We start from the raw sequence: 18,919 nt of genomic DNA, 5'->3' as shown, positions 1-18,919 counted from the left end.
CAAAGGGTATAGGAAATATTTGGGGTAGTACGCAAAGTTTAACATAGATTTATCAATAATATGCATATTCTAAGTATAAAAGGGGCAATTATTCTTCGAGCTTTTTCATGAAGTCAGACTTCTTGGTTTGGATCATTTTACCTTCATCAGTAAACATACTGAGTGGAACGGTGGTGTTTTCAAATGAAAAAACACGATCAGGAGGAACTTTTGTGAAGGTGTTTATTGCTTACAACCGTTGGAACATTATTGACCCGTTAATGAGTTCGTTTTTTTGATCCGACATTGTTTTGATGTTGCTCCTTTGCAATGGGCTAAAGAAACTTTTTTCTGCTGGTTCAGATCCATCGATCTTCTCAACTAATCTCTCCCTAACGAATGATTCAAACATATCTTGACCTTTACTTAAAGAGTTTACCATCGACTTCTCCACTTCATTAGTAGCGTGGATTCCTGTAGAAAAATTCACACGTTTGCCAGGAGCTTTCGTAACGTCGAATGGAACGATGAAATTATTGTCGAAGATGTTTGTCAATGTATTAACTGCTTTGTTGAACTGTTCCCGTTGACTTTTGGTATCAGTGTGGTGCTTATTTTCCTCCACCTCTCTCAAACTGCCAATGCTTTCATCATGGAAAACTACAACATACAAAACTGAATATTACATACAACTGACTACTACATACAACACTGACTATTACATACAACAATGACTACTACCAAAAACACTGACTGCTACATACAACACCGACTACTACACATAACTGACTAATTCACACAACTGGCTTCTACATACAGCACTGACTGCTACAAACACATGACTACTACATACAACTAACTAACATACAACAATGACTACTTATAACAACTGACTACTACAAACAACTGCCTACTACACACAACACTGAAACTACGAACAACACTGACTACAACATACAACACTGACTACTACATACAACTGACTACTTCGTACAACACTGACTACTACAAACAAATAACAACTACATACAACTGACTATTACATTACTACATACAACTGACTATTACATACAACACAGACTACTTATAACAACTGACTACTACACACTGCTGACTACTACAAACAACTGACTACTACACACAACTGACTAATACACACAACTGACTACTAGACACAAATGACTACTCCATACAACAACGACAACTCCATAGATCTGACTACTACATACAACACTATCTATTACACACAACTGAATACTACACACAACTGACTACTATATACATAATTGACTACTACATAAAACTGACTACTACATACAACAAGAAACCGTCGGCGACGGGTGATGCTCCCCAAATTATTTTTGTCACAATATTGCACTTTATATTCAGATAAAAGGAAACGTCTTGAGGGGCATAACTTTGGACAAAATAATACGATGAATGGTTTAGCAACTTAAAAATGTTAAAGGGCCAAAACTCTCTAAACAAGAAACCGTCGGAGACGATTGATACTCCCCAAAGTGTTTTTTATCACAATATTGCACTATATATTAAGATAAAAGGAAACGTCTTGTAGTTGGGGGGACAAGCACTATATGTACAGTTTATAAAAAAAAATCAAAGGGCCATAACTCTGTGAAAAATCATCCGACCAGAACCGGCTCATAATATGCACATCTCCTCTTGGTAGGGAAGCTTCCCATTAAGTTTAATTGAATTCCGGTCATTGATTGCTGAGAAATAGCCCGGACAAAAATTGTGCACGGACGGACGGACACACACACGGACAGACGACGGGGCGACTATATGCCCCCCCCCCCACAAAATGTTTTGGGGAGCATAATAAATCATGCAACCAGAACCCACAAATAACATGCGCATCTCCTCAAGGTAGTTAAGCTTCCCATAATTTGCAGTCAGTAGTTGGGGAGAAATAGCCCGGACAAGAATTGCACAATATGTACAGTTTATAAAAAATTTCAAATGGGCATAACTCTGCGAAAAATCATCCGACGAGAACCGGCTGATGATATGCACATGTCCTCTTGGTAGTCAAGCTTCCCATAAAGTTTCATTGAATTACAGTCATTAGTTGCTGAGAAATAGCCCGTACAAAAATTGCACTATATGTAAAGTTAATGGAAAATTTCAAAGGGCCATAAGCCTGTGAAAAATCATCCAACCAGAACTGGCTGATAATATGCACATCTCTTGGTAGTGAAGCTTCCCAAAAAGTTACATTGAATTCCGGTCATTAGTTGCTGAGAAATAGCCCGGAGAAAAAATGTGCACGGACGGACAGACAGTCAGACAGACAGACAGACAGACGCACAAACGGACAGACGAAGCGGAGACTATATGCTCCCCAAAAAATAAATTTTGGGGGAGCATAAACAACGAAAGAAGACGACAACGCAGATAAAAAAACAAAAGTCTACGCAGAACATATACTAACAACCATCCAATATGAAAATGTGGATATCTTTCCAGTCACGTGACCAGTAGCAGAACGCCGCCAGGGCGCCGCCCCATAGTGCCCAGTTTGGTAAGGCGATGAGATACACGCGCCATCTATTCGGAATGTACTCGAACATCAGCGGCGCTGCCATCCACCCCGTACAGCCGAGACCTATGATAAACCTTCGCAAATTATTGAAATGAGATTTCATAATGCCCGTCTCATGCGTTACAAATCGTATATCCTTAGTGCCATACACGTAAAGTCGTAGTTGTTTGCTTACTTAGGAATGCGAAGTACATTATATGTGTTATTTTCATATACATGTAATAACAATTATCCGTTACAAATCGTACACTTTATGTACTTGTACAATCTTAAGTTTCACCTCCTTGCTAATTTATGAATCCGAAATTACAAATGTTATTATCGTATATCACTAATATATCGTAAGAAACCACAATTCTTCTAATTATAATATAAGTTATATATTACCATAGTTCGTCTTTCCTCAAATGAGCAAAACATATTGTATGGACATTGTTGAGTTACCTCATGCTAGCGAACATTTGCCAGTTTACGGAGAAGTAGGAGATAAGATTGGCCACGCCAAGAACGAACACATTCAGGAAGAAAGTTGACTTCCTGCCAATACCATCTGACACGTGACCCCAGAAGATCCCGCCCACCAGCATGCCCGACATCTGGATGGTGGTGATCGTCTGAGAGACCCACTGCCGGTCACAGACGAGACCCCACTAGTAGATAGTTAAACACAAATAATAATACTATTAATAATATTATTTTTAATAATAATAATTATAATAATAATTATAATAAAAATGATGATGGTGATAATGATGATAATAATGAACAACAACAACAATTCGTCGGTTGACAACGTTCGACACATTTTGTTCCCATTCATCCTTTCTTGTGTTTAAGACCTGATTGGGATTGGTGGTGAACTTCAAAACACAACTGACTATTGCATACAATTGACTACTTCATACAACACTGACTACTTAAAACACTACAAACAACTGACTACTTCATACAACACTGACTACCAACAACAACTGACTACAACATACAACACCGACCAATACAAACACATGACTACTAAACAAAACTGACAACTACATACAATTGACTACTACAAACAACTGACTACTACAGAGAGCTGACTACTACTTATAACTGACTACTACTTACAACTGACTACTACACACAACTGACAACTGCAAAGAACTGAGTACACACAACACTGACTACTCAAAACAACTGACTACTACATACATCAACGACTACTACACACAGCTGACTACTACAAACAACTGACTACTACTCACTGCTGACGACTACAAACAACTGACTACTACACCCAACACTGAATACAACGTACAAGACTGACTACTACATACTACACTGAACACTACGTACAACACTGACTACTACATACAACTGACTACTTCATAGAACACTTCCTACTACACACAACACTGACTACTACATACAACTGACTACTTCATACCACACTGACTACTAAACACAACTGACTACTACAAACAACTGACTACTACATACAAAAGTGACAAATACAAACACATACTACTACATAAAACTGACTACTACATACAATGGACTACTACACACAACTGACTACTTCATACAACACTGATTACTACATACAACTTACAACTACATACAACACTGACTACTACATACAACACTGACTACTTCATTCAACTGACTACTACATACAGCACTAACTACTACATACCACTGACTACTACATATAACACTGACCACTACATACAACACTGACTACTTCATACAACTGACTACTACATACAACTGACTACTGCATACAACACTGACTACTACATACAACTGACTACTACATACAGCTGACTACTACACACAACAGACTTCTACATACAACAATGACAACTCCATAGATCTGACTACTACATACAACTGACTACTTCATATAACTGACAACTTCATATAACACTGACTACTTCATATAACTGACATCTAAATACAACTGACTACTGCATAGAGCACGGACTACTACATACAACTGACTACTACACACAACACCGACTAATACATACAACACCGACTACTACATACAACACCGACTCGTACATACAACACAGACTCCTACATACAACACCGACTGCTACATACGACACCGACTACTACACACAACACTGACTACTACATACAACACCGACTACTACATACAAAACCGATTGCTACATACAACATCGACTGCTACATACAACACCGACTACTACATACAACACAGACTACTACATACATCAACTACTGCTACATACAACACCGACTGCTACATACAACACCGACTGCTACATACAACACCGACTGCTACATACAAAACTGACTTCTTTATACAACTAAGTATTTCACACTATTGACTACTTCTCACAACTGACTTCTACATACAACTTACTAATACACGAAACTGACTACTACGTACATCACTGACTATAACACACAACTGACTACTACACACAAACGACTACTACATACAACACCGATTGCTACATACAACACCGACCGCTACATACAACACTGACTGATACATACAACACCGACTGCTACATACATAACCGACTGCTACATACATAACCGACTGCTACATACAACACCAACATAGAACATCGACTACTACATTCAACACTGACTACTACATACAGCTACGACTGCTACATACAACACTGACTACTACATACAACACCGAATGATACATACAACACCAACTCCTACATACAACACTGACTACTACATACAACAAAGACTGCTACATACAACACTGACTGCTACATACAACACTAACTAATATATGCACCGCGGACTACTAAACACAACTGACTTCTACACACAACTGACTATTACACACAACATACTGTAACACACAACTGACTACTACATACAAGTGACTACTACATACAACACTAACTTCTTCATACAACTGACTATAACACAGTATTGACTACTTCACACAACTGACTTTTACATACAACTTACTAATACACGAAACTGACTACTACGTACATCACTGACTATAACACACAACTGACTACTACATACAACACTGACTACTACATACAAGTGACTACTACATACAACACTAACTTCTTCATACAACTGACTATAACACAGTTTTGACTACTTCACACAACTGACTTTTACATACAACTTACTAATACACGAAACTGACTACTACGTACATCACTGACTATAACACACAACTGACTACAACATACAACACCGACTGCTACATAAAACACCGACTGCTACATACGACACCGATTGCTACATACAACTTTGACTGCTACATACAACACCGACTGCTACATACAACACCGACTGCTACATTCAACACCAACATACAACACCGACTACTACATACATAACTGACTACTACATACACGACTCACTACTAAACACAACTGACTACTACACACAACTGACTATTACACACAACTTACTGCTACACACAACTGACTACTACATACAAGTGACTACTACATACAACACTGACTTCTTCATACAACTGACTATTACACACTTTTGACTACTTCACACAACTGACTTCTACATACACCTTACTAATACACGAAACTGACTACTACGTACATCACTGACTATAACACACAGCTGACTACTACATACAACACTGACTACTACATACAAGTGACTACTACATACAACACTAACTTCTTCATACAACTGACTATAACACAGTTTTGACTACTTCACACAACTGACTTTTACATACAACTTACTAATACACGAAACTGACTACTACGTACATCACTGACTATAACACACAACTGACTACAACATACAACACCGACTGCTACATAAAACACCGACTGCTACATACGACACCGATTGCTACATACAACTTTGACTGCTACATACAACACCGACTGCTACATACAACACCGACTGCTACATTCAACACCAACATACAACACCGACTACTTCATACATAACTGACTACTACATACACGACTCACTACTAAACACAACTGACTACTACACACAACTGACTATTACACACAACTTACTGCTACACACAACTGACTACTACATACAAGTGACTACTACATACAACACTGACTTCTTCATACAACTGACTATTACACACTATTGACTACTTCACACAACTGACTTCTACATACACCTTACTAATACACGAAACTGACTACTACGTTCATAACCGACTATAACACACAGCTGACTTCTACACGCAAATGACTATTACATACAAAACTGACTACTACATACAACTGACTACTACATACAACACCGACTACTTCATACACCACTGACCACTACAAACACATGCCAACTACATACAACTGACTACTATATTCAACTGACTACTACTTACAACTGACTACTACACACAACCGACTACTGCATACAACTGACTTCTACACACAATTGACTTATACAAACAACTGACTACTTCATACATTTGGCTACTTCATACAACACTGACTACTACAAACAAATGAAACTACATACAACACTTACTACTCAAAACAACATACTACTATGCACTGCTGACTACTACAAACAACTGACTACTACACACAACAGTGAATATAACGTATAACACTGACTATTACATACAACACTGACAACTACAAAAAATGACTACAACATACAACTGACTACTACATACAACTGACTACTATATACAACATTGACTACTTAACACAACTGACTACTACAAACAACTTGCTACTACATACATCAGTGAAGAATACAAACGAATGACTACTACACACAGCTAACTACTACACAAATGCCTGTTGCATACAGCTGTCTATAAGATACAACACTGACTTCTTAAAACAACTGACTACTACAAACAACACTGACTACTACAACAGTGTTTTTTTTCATTTAAAATCGGGTCCGGAAACGGGACCCATTCCCAATGGGAAAAAGTATATATATATTTTTCCCAAATGAGAGCTAAAAATTTCCAAAAGAAGGTTTCCAAAAAAAATAATTGTTTTTTAGATCTCAATATTTTGTTAATCTTCCATCCATATAAGTCCATCCTCAGTAAATATAATACTGGACACACTTGCATCCTGAATTCTGAAGCATTTTTCTAGCACAACAACAACATCACTAATTTCACAATTTTAGTCAAAACGCTGCGATTTTCCCAATCCAAAGAGACCCGGCCCCATTCCCAAAACGGTGAAAAAACACTGTACACACAGCTTACTATATATTGAACTGACTTCTACAATCAACTGACTACTACATACAACACTAACAAAAACAAACAAATGACTACTACACACAATTGACTACTACACACAACTGACTTCTATATAGAACACTGACTTCTACATGCAGCTGACTTAGTCTACTACAAATAACACTGACTACTACATACAACTGACTACTGCAACGACTGACTACTACATACAACACTGACTATTTAAAACAACTAACTACTTTGTACAACACTGACTACTGACTACAACATTAAACTGACTACTGCATACAACTGACTTCTGCATACAACTGACTTATACATGCAACTGACTACTACATACAACTGACTAATGCATACAACTGACTACTGCTTACAACTGACTACTACATACATCTGACTACTACACTACTTACATCTGACTACTACACTACTTACATCTAACTACTACACTACTTACATCTGACTACAACATGCAACACTGACTATTTAAAACAACTAACTACTTTATACAACACTGATTACTACACACAGCTGACTACTACAAGCAACTGAATACTACACACAACTGACTACTACATTAACACTAATTTCTACAAACAAATGACTACTACATACAACTGACTACTACTTAAATCTGACTACTACATAAAACACTGACTACGACATACAACCACCTACTACACACAACACTGCCTACTACAAACAACTGACTACTACTTACAACTGACTACAACACACATCTTACGATTTCATACAAGTGACTTCTACATACGGTCGATGAGAGAACTTAACACTGAAAGAACTTAGCTTACTTATATACGATAACTGAGAGAACTTAAGATGCGATCATTTAGAGAATTAAACACCCAAAGAACTTAGAGAACTTGTACGCGATCACTTAGAGAACTGAACAATGAGAGAACATAGAGAACTTATACGCGATTATTGAGAGAAATTAGGTTACAACTTAGTTAGAAATGAACACGCCATCACAGAGACAATTAACATGCGGTCGATGAGAGAACTTAACACTGAAAGAACTTAGCTTACTTATATGCGATAACTGAGAGAACTTAAGACGAGATCACTGAGAGAATTAAACACTGAGAAAACTTAGAGAACTTGTACGCGATCACTTAGAGAACTGAACAATGACAGAACATAAAGAACGCGATTATTGAGAAAAAATTAGGTTAGAACTTAGTTAGAACTTAACACGCGATCACAGAGACAAATTAACAATCGGTCAATGAGAGAACTTAACACTGATAGAAATTAGCTTACTTATACGCGATAACTGAGAGAACTTAAGAGGCGATCATTGAGAGAATTAAACACTGAGAGAACTTAGAGAACTTGTACGCGATCACTTAGAGAACTGAACAATGAGAGAACATAGAGAACTTATACGCGATTATTGAGAGAAATTAGGTTACAACTTAGTTAGAACTTAACACGCAATCACAGAGACAAATTAACACGCGGTCAATGAGAGAACTTCACAATGTGAGAACTTAGAATACATATACGCGATAACTGAGAGAACTTAAGAGGCGATCATTGAGAGAACTAAACACTGAGAGAACTTAGAGAACTTATACGCGATTATTGAGAGAAATTAGGCTACAACTTAGTTAGAAATAAACACGCGATCACAGTGACAAATTTACATGCGGTCGATGAGAGAACTTAACAATGAAAGAACTAAGCTTACTTATACGCGATAACTGAGAGAACTTAAGACGCCATCGTTGAGAGAATTAAACACTGAGAGAATTTAGAGAACTTATACGCGATTATTGAGAGTAATTAGGTTACAACTTAGTTAGAACTTTACAAGCGATCATAGAGACAAATTAACATGCGGTCGATGAGAGAACTTAACACTGAAAGAACTTAGCTTACTTATACGCGATAACTGAGAGAACTTAAGACGCCATCATTGAGAGAATTAAACACTGAGAGAACTTAGAGAACTTATACGCGATTATTGAGAGAAATTAGGTTACAACTTAGTTAGAACTTAGTATTATTATCTATATTGAAATTAATTGTTGATGGATATTTCTTTAACTCGAATTTGATTGAAGCACATATATTTCAAAAATATTTGGTTAACCTCTGAAACTCATAATTAGTCGATTGCTTAATGTATTTTAGCATTAAATACCATATTGATCAACGCCTCTTTACTCAATAGTTTAACCAAGCTGTAAGAGTATTATTTTGTTTTATCAAGCTTTTTTTTGATCGTGTGTTTACGTTTAAAGAGATAAAACTACACAAGGTAGTTATTTGTGCGTCAGTTAAACGAGTTATATGTCAATAAAGTTCGCCCATACCTGCGATGTACGTAAACAAGACGGGGAACTTATTTGTTTGAACGCAACACAATTATATATTGAAATCAAATTTGAACACAATGTCCATGTATATTCAACTTTTCATATTCTACACCTTAAACGTTAAATACATAGAGGATATTTGCTGGATTTGGTGAAATATCCATTTTAATTCACGCGTGATAATAGATTTTCTGCCGTTCAGCGCGATATCCAGTCGAAGGCAGGTAAGCTTGCACATGTCGCATCCGGGGGATTACTCTTGTTCGTCCGAAAGTGGAATACCCACTCACAGGCAAAATGTCGCAAAATACGCTTAAAAGCCTGCACCCGGCACCGACATGTAAGTACATATTTTCCGTATTTGTAGCTCGAATTTCATTCTAGGATAAATTTCAGGTGACTTTAACCTGATTAAATTTCAAAAGAAGCTTCTTGGATTTCTTGTTATAAAAGACTAACTATAATGGTGTAATTAACAAAATTCAATTGACTATTATTTTTATTATACACACTTATAATAATATTATAATGTTCAATAAAAAACTTGATTAAACAATAAATAGATCATATTCATAAAGATATACTATCTACATACATTCGTTACATCGTTTTTTAATCATAAAGCTTTTGAAACATACGTTAATTGTAGCTTTTATTAGCTGTATTATCAATGCTCAATTTTTTTATATTTTTTTTATTATCGAACTTGCCAAAGCAAATTTCTTCATTGTCTAATGTAATAGACATGGCGCATGCTTAAAAAGACGTTGAAATAACTACACGATCATTGTAGTAAAATTTAAGTTGGATATTTAACGTTAGCACAATTCATTTTCGGACTTGTAAATCTTGCGGAAATATGATATCCTGCTAAATGAATCCATCTAAATATAGGCAGGTGTTTGAATAAACACGAACTATATTTCAATTCATTAAAGTCGTTCAAAATTATGGTGAGGTAAAAATACGTGTTTGCAATCCCAGGAATTAGAAACTTGAGTGTATTCAATTAAGCACTCGTGAAATACTATAATAGTTATTCAAGTACTATCGGATGTAACGCATTGTTTTAGGAAAGCTCTTAAAAAACTTGACTAACTTTTCGGAAATGAAGGATAATTGCTACTGTGGAGTGCTTTTGTTAATTTGTATTATTATATAATGAAACGTAAAGGTATTATTATCTGTATTGAAAATAATGATTTGGTGGATGTTTCTTTAACTCGAATTTGATTGAAGCATATATATATTTCAAATATTTGGTAAACCTCTGAAACTCATAATTAGTCGATTGCTTAATGTAATTTAGCATTAAATTCCATATTGATCAACGCCTCTTTACTCAATAGTTTAACCAAGCTGTAAGATTATTATTTTGTTTTATTAAGCTTTATTTGATTACGTTTAAATAGATAAAAATACACAAGGTAGTTCTTTGTACGTCAGTTAAACGAGTTATATGTCAATAAAGTTCGCCCATATCTGCGATGTACGTAAATAAGACGGGGAACAACTTATTTGTTTGAACGCAAAACGATTATATATTGAAATCAAATTTGAACAAAATGTCCATGTATATTCAACTTTTTATATTCTACACCTCAAACGTTATATACAAAGAGGATATTTGCTGGATTTGGTAGAATATCCATTTTAATTCACGCGTGATCATAGATTTTCTGCCGTTCAGCGCGATATCCAGTCGAAGGCAGGTAAGCTTGCACATGTCGCATCCGGGGGATAACTCTTGTTCGTCCGAAAGTGGAATACCCACTCACAGGAAAAATGTCGCAAAATAAGCTTAAAAGCCTGCACCTGGCTCCGACCCTTATTAAAGGTCCCGGCCGAAAGTAGGTCAGCCCGACAGGCAGTCGACGTAAGGTCAGCGTGAACTAGGTCGCTTTCGGAGGTTACGTCTTGCTTGTCCTGAAGGGGCCCATAAAGGGATATACCCGCTCACAGAAAAATGACGCATACGAGGAATATGCTAAATAGGTTGCATGCACAGACGTTCTTTAATTAAAAGTCCCGGCCGAAACAAGTTCACCACGATGGGCAGTCGACAGTTGGTCAGCGTCCACTAATTTGCCTCCAGGGGATAACTCGTGTTCGTCCAAAAGGGGCCCTTAAAAGGCAAACCCTCTCACATGCAAACTGATGAATTATGCGCTTAAACGGCTGTATGTGACCTCGACCCTAAATCAAAATTCCGGTCGAAACTAGAATTGCCCGAAAGGCAGACGACGGCTGGTTGGCGTACCCTAGTTCGCTTAGGGAGATAACCGTTGTTCGTCCGAAAGGGGCACTTAAAGGGACATACCGGCTCACTGAAAAATGACGTATACGAGAAATATGCTAAATAGGCTGCATTCACTGCCGACCCTTATTCAAAGTCCTAGCCGAAACTAGATAAGCCCGACAGGCAGTCGACGGCTGGTCGGCGTACACTATGTCGCTTTTGGGGGCTAAATCTTGTTCGTCCGAAAGGGCCCTTAAAAGGATAAACCCACTCACTTTCAAAATGACTTGTAATACGCTGAATTAGCTGCACCTGAATACGACCATAATTAAAATTCCCGGCCAAAACAAGATCAGCTCGACATGCAGTCGACGGCAGTTCAGCGTGCACTAGGTCGCTTTCGGGGTACAACTCTTGTTTGTCTGAAAGGAGCACTTAAAGGGGCATACACGCTCACTTGAAAATGGCGCATACGAGAAATAGGCCAAATAGGCTGCATGCACGGCCGTTCCTAACTAAAACCTGGCTGAAGCTAGTTTTGCGCGATAGTCAGTCGACTGCTACTCAACGTGCACTAGGTCGCTCCCGGGGGATAAATCTTATTCGTCCGAAACATATCCACTCTCAGTAAAAATGTCGCGAAATACGCTTAATAGGCTGCACCTGGCTCCGACACTTATTAAAAGTCCCGGCCAAAACTTGGTGAGCTCGACAGGCAGTGAACGTCAGGTCAGCGTACACGAGGTCGCTTCCGGGGGATAACTCTTGTTTGTCCGAAAGGGACCCTTGAAGGAACATACCCGCTCGCTGGAAAATGACGCATGCGAGAAATAGGTTATATAGGCTGCATGCACGGGCGACCCTAACTGAAAGTCCGAAACTAGTTCATACCAATAGGCAGTCGACAGCTGGTTAGCGTGCACTAGTTCGCTTCTGGGTGATAACTCTTGTTCGTCCGAAGGGGGTCCACAAAGGGGCATACCCAACCACATGCTTAATAAAAAATTATGCGCTCAAAAGGCTTTATGAGACTCCGACCCTAATTCAAAGTCCCGGCCAAACGTGATCAGCCCGACAGGCAGTCGACTGCTGATATGCGTACACTTGGTCGCTTTCGGGTGATACCTCTTGTTTGTCCGAAAGGGGCCCTTAAAGGGGTCTACCCACTCACAGGCAAAATGATGTGTAATACGCTAAATATGCTGCAACTGCCTCCTTCCGTAATTCAAAGTCTCGGTCGAAACTAGATCAGCCCGATAGACAGTCGACGGCTGGTAAGCGTACACTAGTTCGCCTCCGGGGATAACTCTTGTTCTTCCGAAAGGGGGCTTAAAGGGGCATACCCTCTTACATGCAAAATGACGATTTTTTCGCTACAAATGCTGTATGTGACTCCGACCGTAATACAACGTTACGGCCGAAACTAGAATAGCCCTACCGGCGGTCGATGGCTGGTCGACGTACACTTGGTCGCTTTCAGGGGATAACTCTTGATTGTCCGATAGGGGCTCTAAAGGGGCATACCAACTAACGGGCAAAATGATGCGTAATACGCTAAATAGGCTGCAACTGACTCCTTCCCTAATTGAAAGTTACGGCAGCAACTATGGCACCCTGATAGGCAGTCGACGGCTGGTAAGCGTGCACTATGTCGCTTCCTTTGGATATCTCTTGTTCGTCCTAAAGGGGTCCTTAAAGGGGCATTCCCACTCACAGGCAAAATCACTCGAAATATGCTAAATAGGCTGCACCTGGCTCCGACCCTAATTAATATTCGCTGCCGAAACTAGATCATCATGACAGGCAGTCAACGGCAGGTCAGCGTGGACTAGGTCGCTTTCGGGGACAAATCTTGTTTGTCCGCAAGGGGCCATTAAAGGGACACTGGAAAATGACGAATACGAGAAAAAGGCTAAAAAGGCAGCATGCACGGCCGACCCCAATTTAAAGTACCGGTCGAATACTAGATCAGCCCGATAGATAGTCGACGGCTGGTCAGCGTGCACTAAGTCGCAAATCGGGGATAACTCTTGTTCGTTCAAAAGTGACGCTTTAAAACGCATACGCTCTCACAGGCAAAATGACTCGCAATAAGTTCCGAAAATACGTTTTGTGTAAGTGTTTTTGATATATACTTTCGCTAAATAATACGAGCAATAACTAAGAGTACATGATTGTCTCCGTTGTATTACAGGGTAGTACACTTTTACACTTAAAATGCTTCGCAGTGTACGATGTACCTATGAAAGTATGATCAGATTTGCAATATTATTTGCAAATTGATATTAATCACTTCAATTTTAGATTTCGGCATAGAAAGGGGTTTCAGTATACGGAAGTGAGGTGAAGCAAAACGTTTTAACGCTTAAACATTTCTGTCATTACCTAAGCTCAATTTGTTATAGAAGCGAAATTTACTTAAAAGTTGTTACAATCAAATCAACAGCGAAAATAAGTTACAGTATGGTCATTTTGTAACATAAAAATGAACTTGAAACACTCATGACACATATAATAGACTATGGAGTTTTAATGAAATACTTTAACATGCGTTTTTAAGCTTAACTCGTTGAAGCAAAGTTATTCTTTCAAACGTTGGTTTAATGCCGGATTGAATTTATTTTCCTGTTTTGTACTTGCAATTGGACACTTGCTACCATAAATAAAACAATTTGGGTCTAACAAAAACATTATCTGACAATGTTGCTGGGGAGTTAGATTTCTGATAATATTTGTTATTGTAGAATGTGTATTGATGTTAAATTCGGTGTATTTAAACGTTTGTTATTATATGTGTTTTAACAATATGACAAAAAGCCCCATTATAAATTTACCAAAACCAATTGACAACTTGCAACTCGTTGGAAAAAATATTTGTTATTCGGATCTTTAAATCTTTGAAGAAAATCACATCTTACCCGCTTCTGTCTCGGTTTGGTTCGAATCGGCGTGCTCACACATGTATTGTCAAGACAGGAAACTATACCGAACGCCATTTCAAATTTGACATGTATAAGACTCGTCACAAATGTAGGCGACTAAAGAATGGTCACACATTTACTATCGGTTCAATATGCATTATCAACTAAAAAATTGGTTTAAAATTCACCTGCTTTCGCGATCATTGTTTAATTTTCATGCGAGCACATGGACCACTTCATGCTTTGCTGCATAACTTACAACCTTGATGATAGCATTTTTTTTTGTTACGACCAGATGCCTTACCTTAAGCTTCCGTCGATAACATTGTAATGTATTTAACTAAAACAACCTAACAATATTACGGAAACGGGATTTAAATAATACCGTATTTCATATTTTTAATTGAGGAAATTATTCGCAGTCAAAATACCGGTAGTTATTGCAATAGATTGAAATAAACATCCAGCATGCAGCCATTATTTGAATTTAAGACATGTGAATATGTAATAAAGTACAAATTATTTCAATTTCAATTTTTGCAAGTTTATGTTTATGCAAAAGATCAAAGAATATATGTTATATACACAGTAAAATGCACTTAAAATCCGCATTTAATAAAATTGCAATAATACAATAATATATTTTGTTGTTGCTAAAATAACTTAGTATTTGGAGGGGTGCATTACGAACACATTGTAGGTGAACTCTGATCATGTTAACCACGTTAAAATATGAAAATTGTTATAGCGCTTTTACGGAGTAGCTGTTGTATACGACTTGTAGCATAATAATACACACGTGTAAGTGTAAAAGTCAACAACCAAAACATACGCTGCATTTAACGATATGTCCATTATCAATAACACAATAATTATAATTACATTTTGTGTGCGTTCCAATACATTTTGAACGCAATCAGTAAGCTCTGCGTCAGTAAATTAAAGAATGGAGTGTTTTACCATTTCCGTCGTTGAATGCTATTTACTAATCGTACCAAATGAGAATATGTAAGTCAAGCCCTGTTTACGTGCAATAACATGCATTTAAAATACCATAGGGTTTTAAGTTAATATCTCTATTAAGACAACTTTATTTATTTAGATTTTAGTTTTCGAACGCTATGACCATTTGTGGAGATCGTAACTACACTATTTTTATGACTTTAAACCCCCAATGCTTTTCATTGACCGTTCCTAGGCGGTGACCCCAGCTTTATTCTTATATGTTTTATGTTGTTTTGTATTGTGGTGTTTTGTGCTGTTTTGTACTGTTTGGGCAATCGGTCAATTGCCTTAAATAAAGGACCAACTAATTGTTTATAATAGGAGTTCAATACTGCTCCAGCACCTGGAGTTTCACTTCTTTACGTTGATGTTTGAAACATATTCCATTAACAATTGTTGTACTCTGGGGTATTTTTTATACGCTAAACATGCTTAAAGACACATGTCCAAGTTCATAGAGTTGGCATTTACATTAGAAATAAAAAATAAATAATTTTCTGTCAAATATACCTCAATTAATTAACGCATCTGTATTAAAACCAATTACAGACGAGTACAATCATTTTGACAATTTATTATCCGTGTATTTCCAATATAAAAACGCTAAAGCCTCTTCAAACGATCATTACATTAACAACAATACATGTAACAAATTGTTGTTATTATAAATTTGCAAATACGTATTTGTCTCTTTTTCAGCATAGAACATTCAATACATAGACAATGAAGAACACATTCTTGATTTACTTTTGGATAACAATCTTCACACAAGGTGATGCTCTATGTAAGTTGATATACGACATGCATATAGACTTGTTTCTGTGTTCATTTAAATAAACATGCATTCGTATATTATAGTTATAAACAAGACCAGTTTAGGTTTCCCGACTATATTGTGCTTTTTCTTTAACTGAATATTTTCAGATTCATATCAAACGATTTGTAGCGAAGGATGTGTTAATGCATGTCAACCAAACGGTGAGTGCTACCCGTGCAAAGACGGGTTCCGCTGGAAGTTCTGCACCGACTACTGTTCATACGGATGTAACAACGCACGATGCAACCAAGAGAATGCCACATGTACATCTGGATGTAAAGTCGGGTATTATGGTGACCACTGTTGTCAACTAGGCCGACGTGGATGGTCGTGCGAGCAGCAATGTTTTAATAACTGCATGGAATGCACATGGAATAATACATGTCAAAGATGCAAAGAACGATTTTATGGACCAAAATGTGAAAACCCATGCCCACAACATTGTACAACATGCAGTTCATCTTATTCGTGTGAATCTTGTGAAACCGGCTTTAGTGGACAAACATGTCAAATCCGCTGTCCTGACAACTGTCAATCTTGTAATAACACAAACACTTGCACAACATGTAGTGAGGGGTTTTCGAGTCCAAATATGGCATGCACGTGTGTGAATAGTATATGCGGATCTTCTGTATGCAGCACTTGCACAAATGCGTCTTACTATCCAGATGGCAACTCGTGTTGCCCCTGTAGCAATACCTGTAAATATTCATCATGCTCATCGCCTGCACATTGTACACACGGCTGTAAATTAGGGTACTATGGTGCGGGTTGCCAATTAAGATGTACCGACAAGGATCCGAAGTGTGGAGAATGCAATGGATTCAATAGCACTGACTTTAAATGCGTGCATTGCATCGATGGATATTATCCTCATTTACACGGGTTGTGTACGACATGTTCTAAAAATTGTAAAGACACTAAATGCATTAATTCCACGGGGGAATGCGAATATGGATGTCTTGGCGGATTTTGGAATTATCCACAATTAGATGGACCTTGTAGTCCGTGTTCAAAATCGTGCATTTTGGGTAAATGTAATACTTCTACGGGGCATTGCATGCAGGGATGTGAAAACGGATTTTGGAATTTAACATGCGAGTCAAAGTGCACAAACAATTGCTCAATTTGTGAGAGGATATGCGGAAAGTGCTTAGTGTGTTCGTCTACAGGCCTCTTTGGAAACGAATGTTCCATGACGTGTAGTGATAAGTGCTTTAATACATCATGCCATATGAATGGAACATGTACACATGGATGCATCTCTGACTTTTTTGGACCATTTTGTGAAAAGGCATGTCCTAAAAATTGTGCTCGAAAAGATTTTGACACCCGATGCTCTAACGAAACAGGAAACTGTCTGTATGGCTGCATTGGTGAATTTACAGGAGTCGACTGCATGGAAGGTAAATAATGCGACATTGTTTTGTTGTTTACCATAGGTTTGTTTTTTGCTTAATTCAGCACTAATGTATTTATGTTATCTCATGAGTTTAAGAACAACATTCTTGTTATTTCGAACCCAACATCATGTCCCGCAAGACTTTAATACGCGTCGTTCTTTGATGCGTATGTGGTCTAAACTGTATAATTTTAATAGGACCCTAACTAAAACACCTTTGCAAATGTTTTATTGATTTATTGTTAAAACGGCATTCAAATAATCGTTATAATAGCTCTGAAGCAAGACAGCAGTGAAGATACCCTTTCAACAGCTGCAATAGGAGGAGGCGTTGCTGCTGCTGTAATAGTCGTTGTTGTGACAGCCGTTGCTGTATTTATTTATCTTCGAAGAAGGTTTGTAGGCTTAAAGTCGAGATATTATGAAAACTTGCTCTCTAAATAGAATGTCTGTTTCAATTTCATGT

At 37.7% G+C, this 18,919-nt stretch overlaps 1 protein-coding gene across 1 annotated transcript; it reads left to right on the top strand.

Moving 5' to 3' along the window:
• The first annotated feature begins 17,471 nt into the window (after window positions 1-17,471).
• On the top strand, window positions 17,472-18,897 carry LOC127857252 (multiple epidermal growth factor-like domains protein 10). Its single transcript, XM_052393669.1, has 2 exons — window positions 17,472-18,457; window positions 18,728-18,897. Exons 1-2 carry the CDS (start codon window positions 17,644-17,646, stop codon window positions 18,895-18,897), a joined length of 984 nt encoding a protein of 327 aa, XP_052249629.1. The 5' UTR covers window positions 17,472-17,643.
• Window positions 18,898-18,919: the final 22 nt, after the last annotated feature.

Source organism: Dreissena polymorpha, chromosome 14 (assembly GCF_020536995.1).
Source record: "Dreissena polymorpha isolate Duluth1 chromosome 14, UMN_Dpol_1.0, whole genome shotgun sequence".
Taxonomy (NCBI): Eukaryota; Metazoa; Mollusca; class Bivalvia; order Myida; family Dreissenidae; genus Dreissena; species Dreissena polymorpha.
The sequence above is the reverse complement of the archived record's forward strand: the minus strand, read 5'-3'. Positions and strand labels throughout refer to the sequence as shown.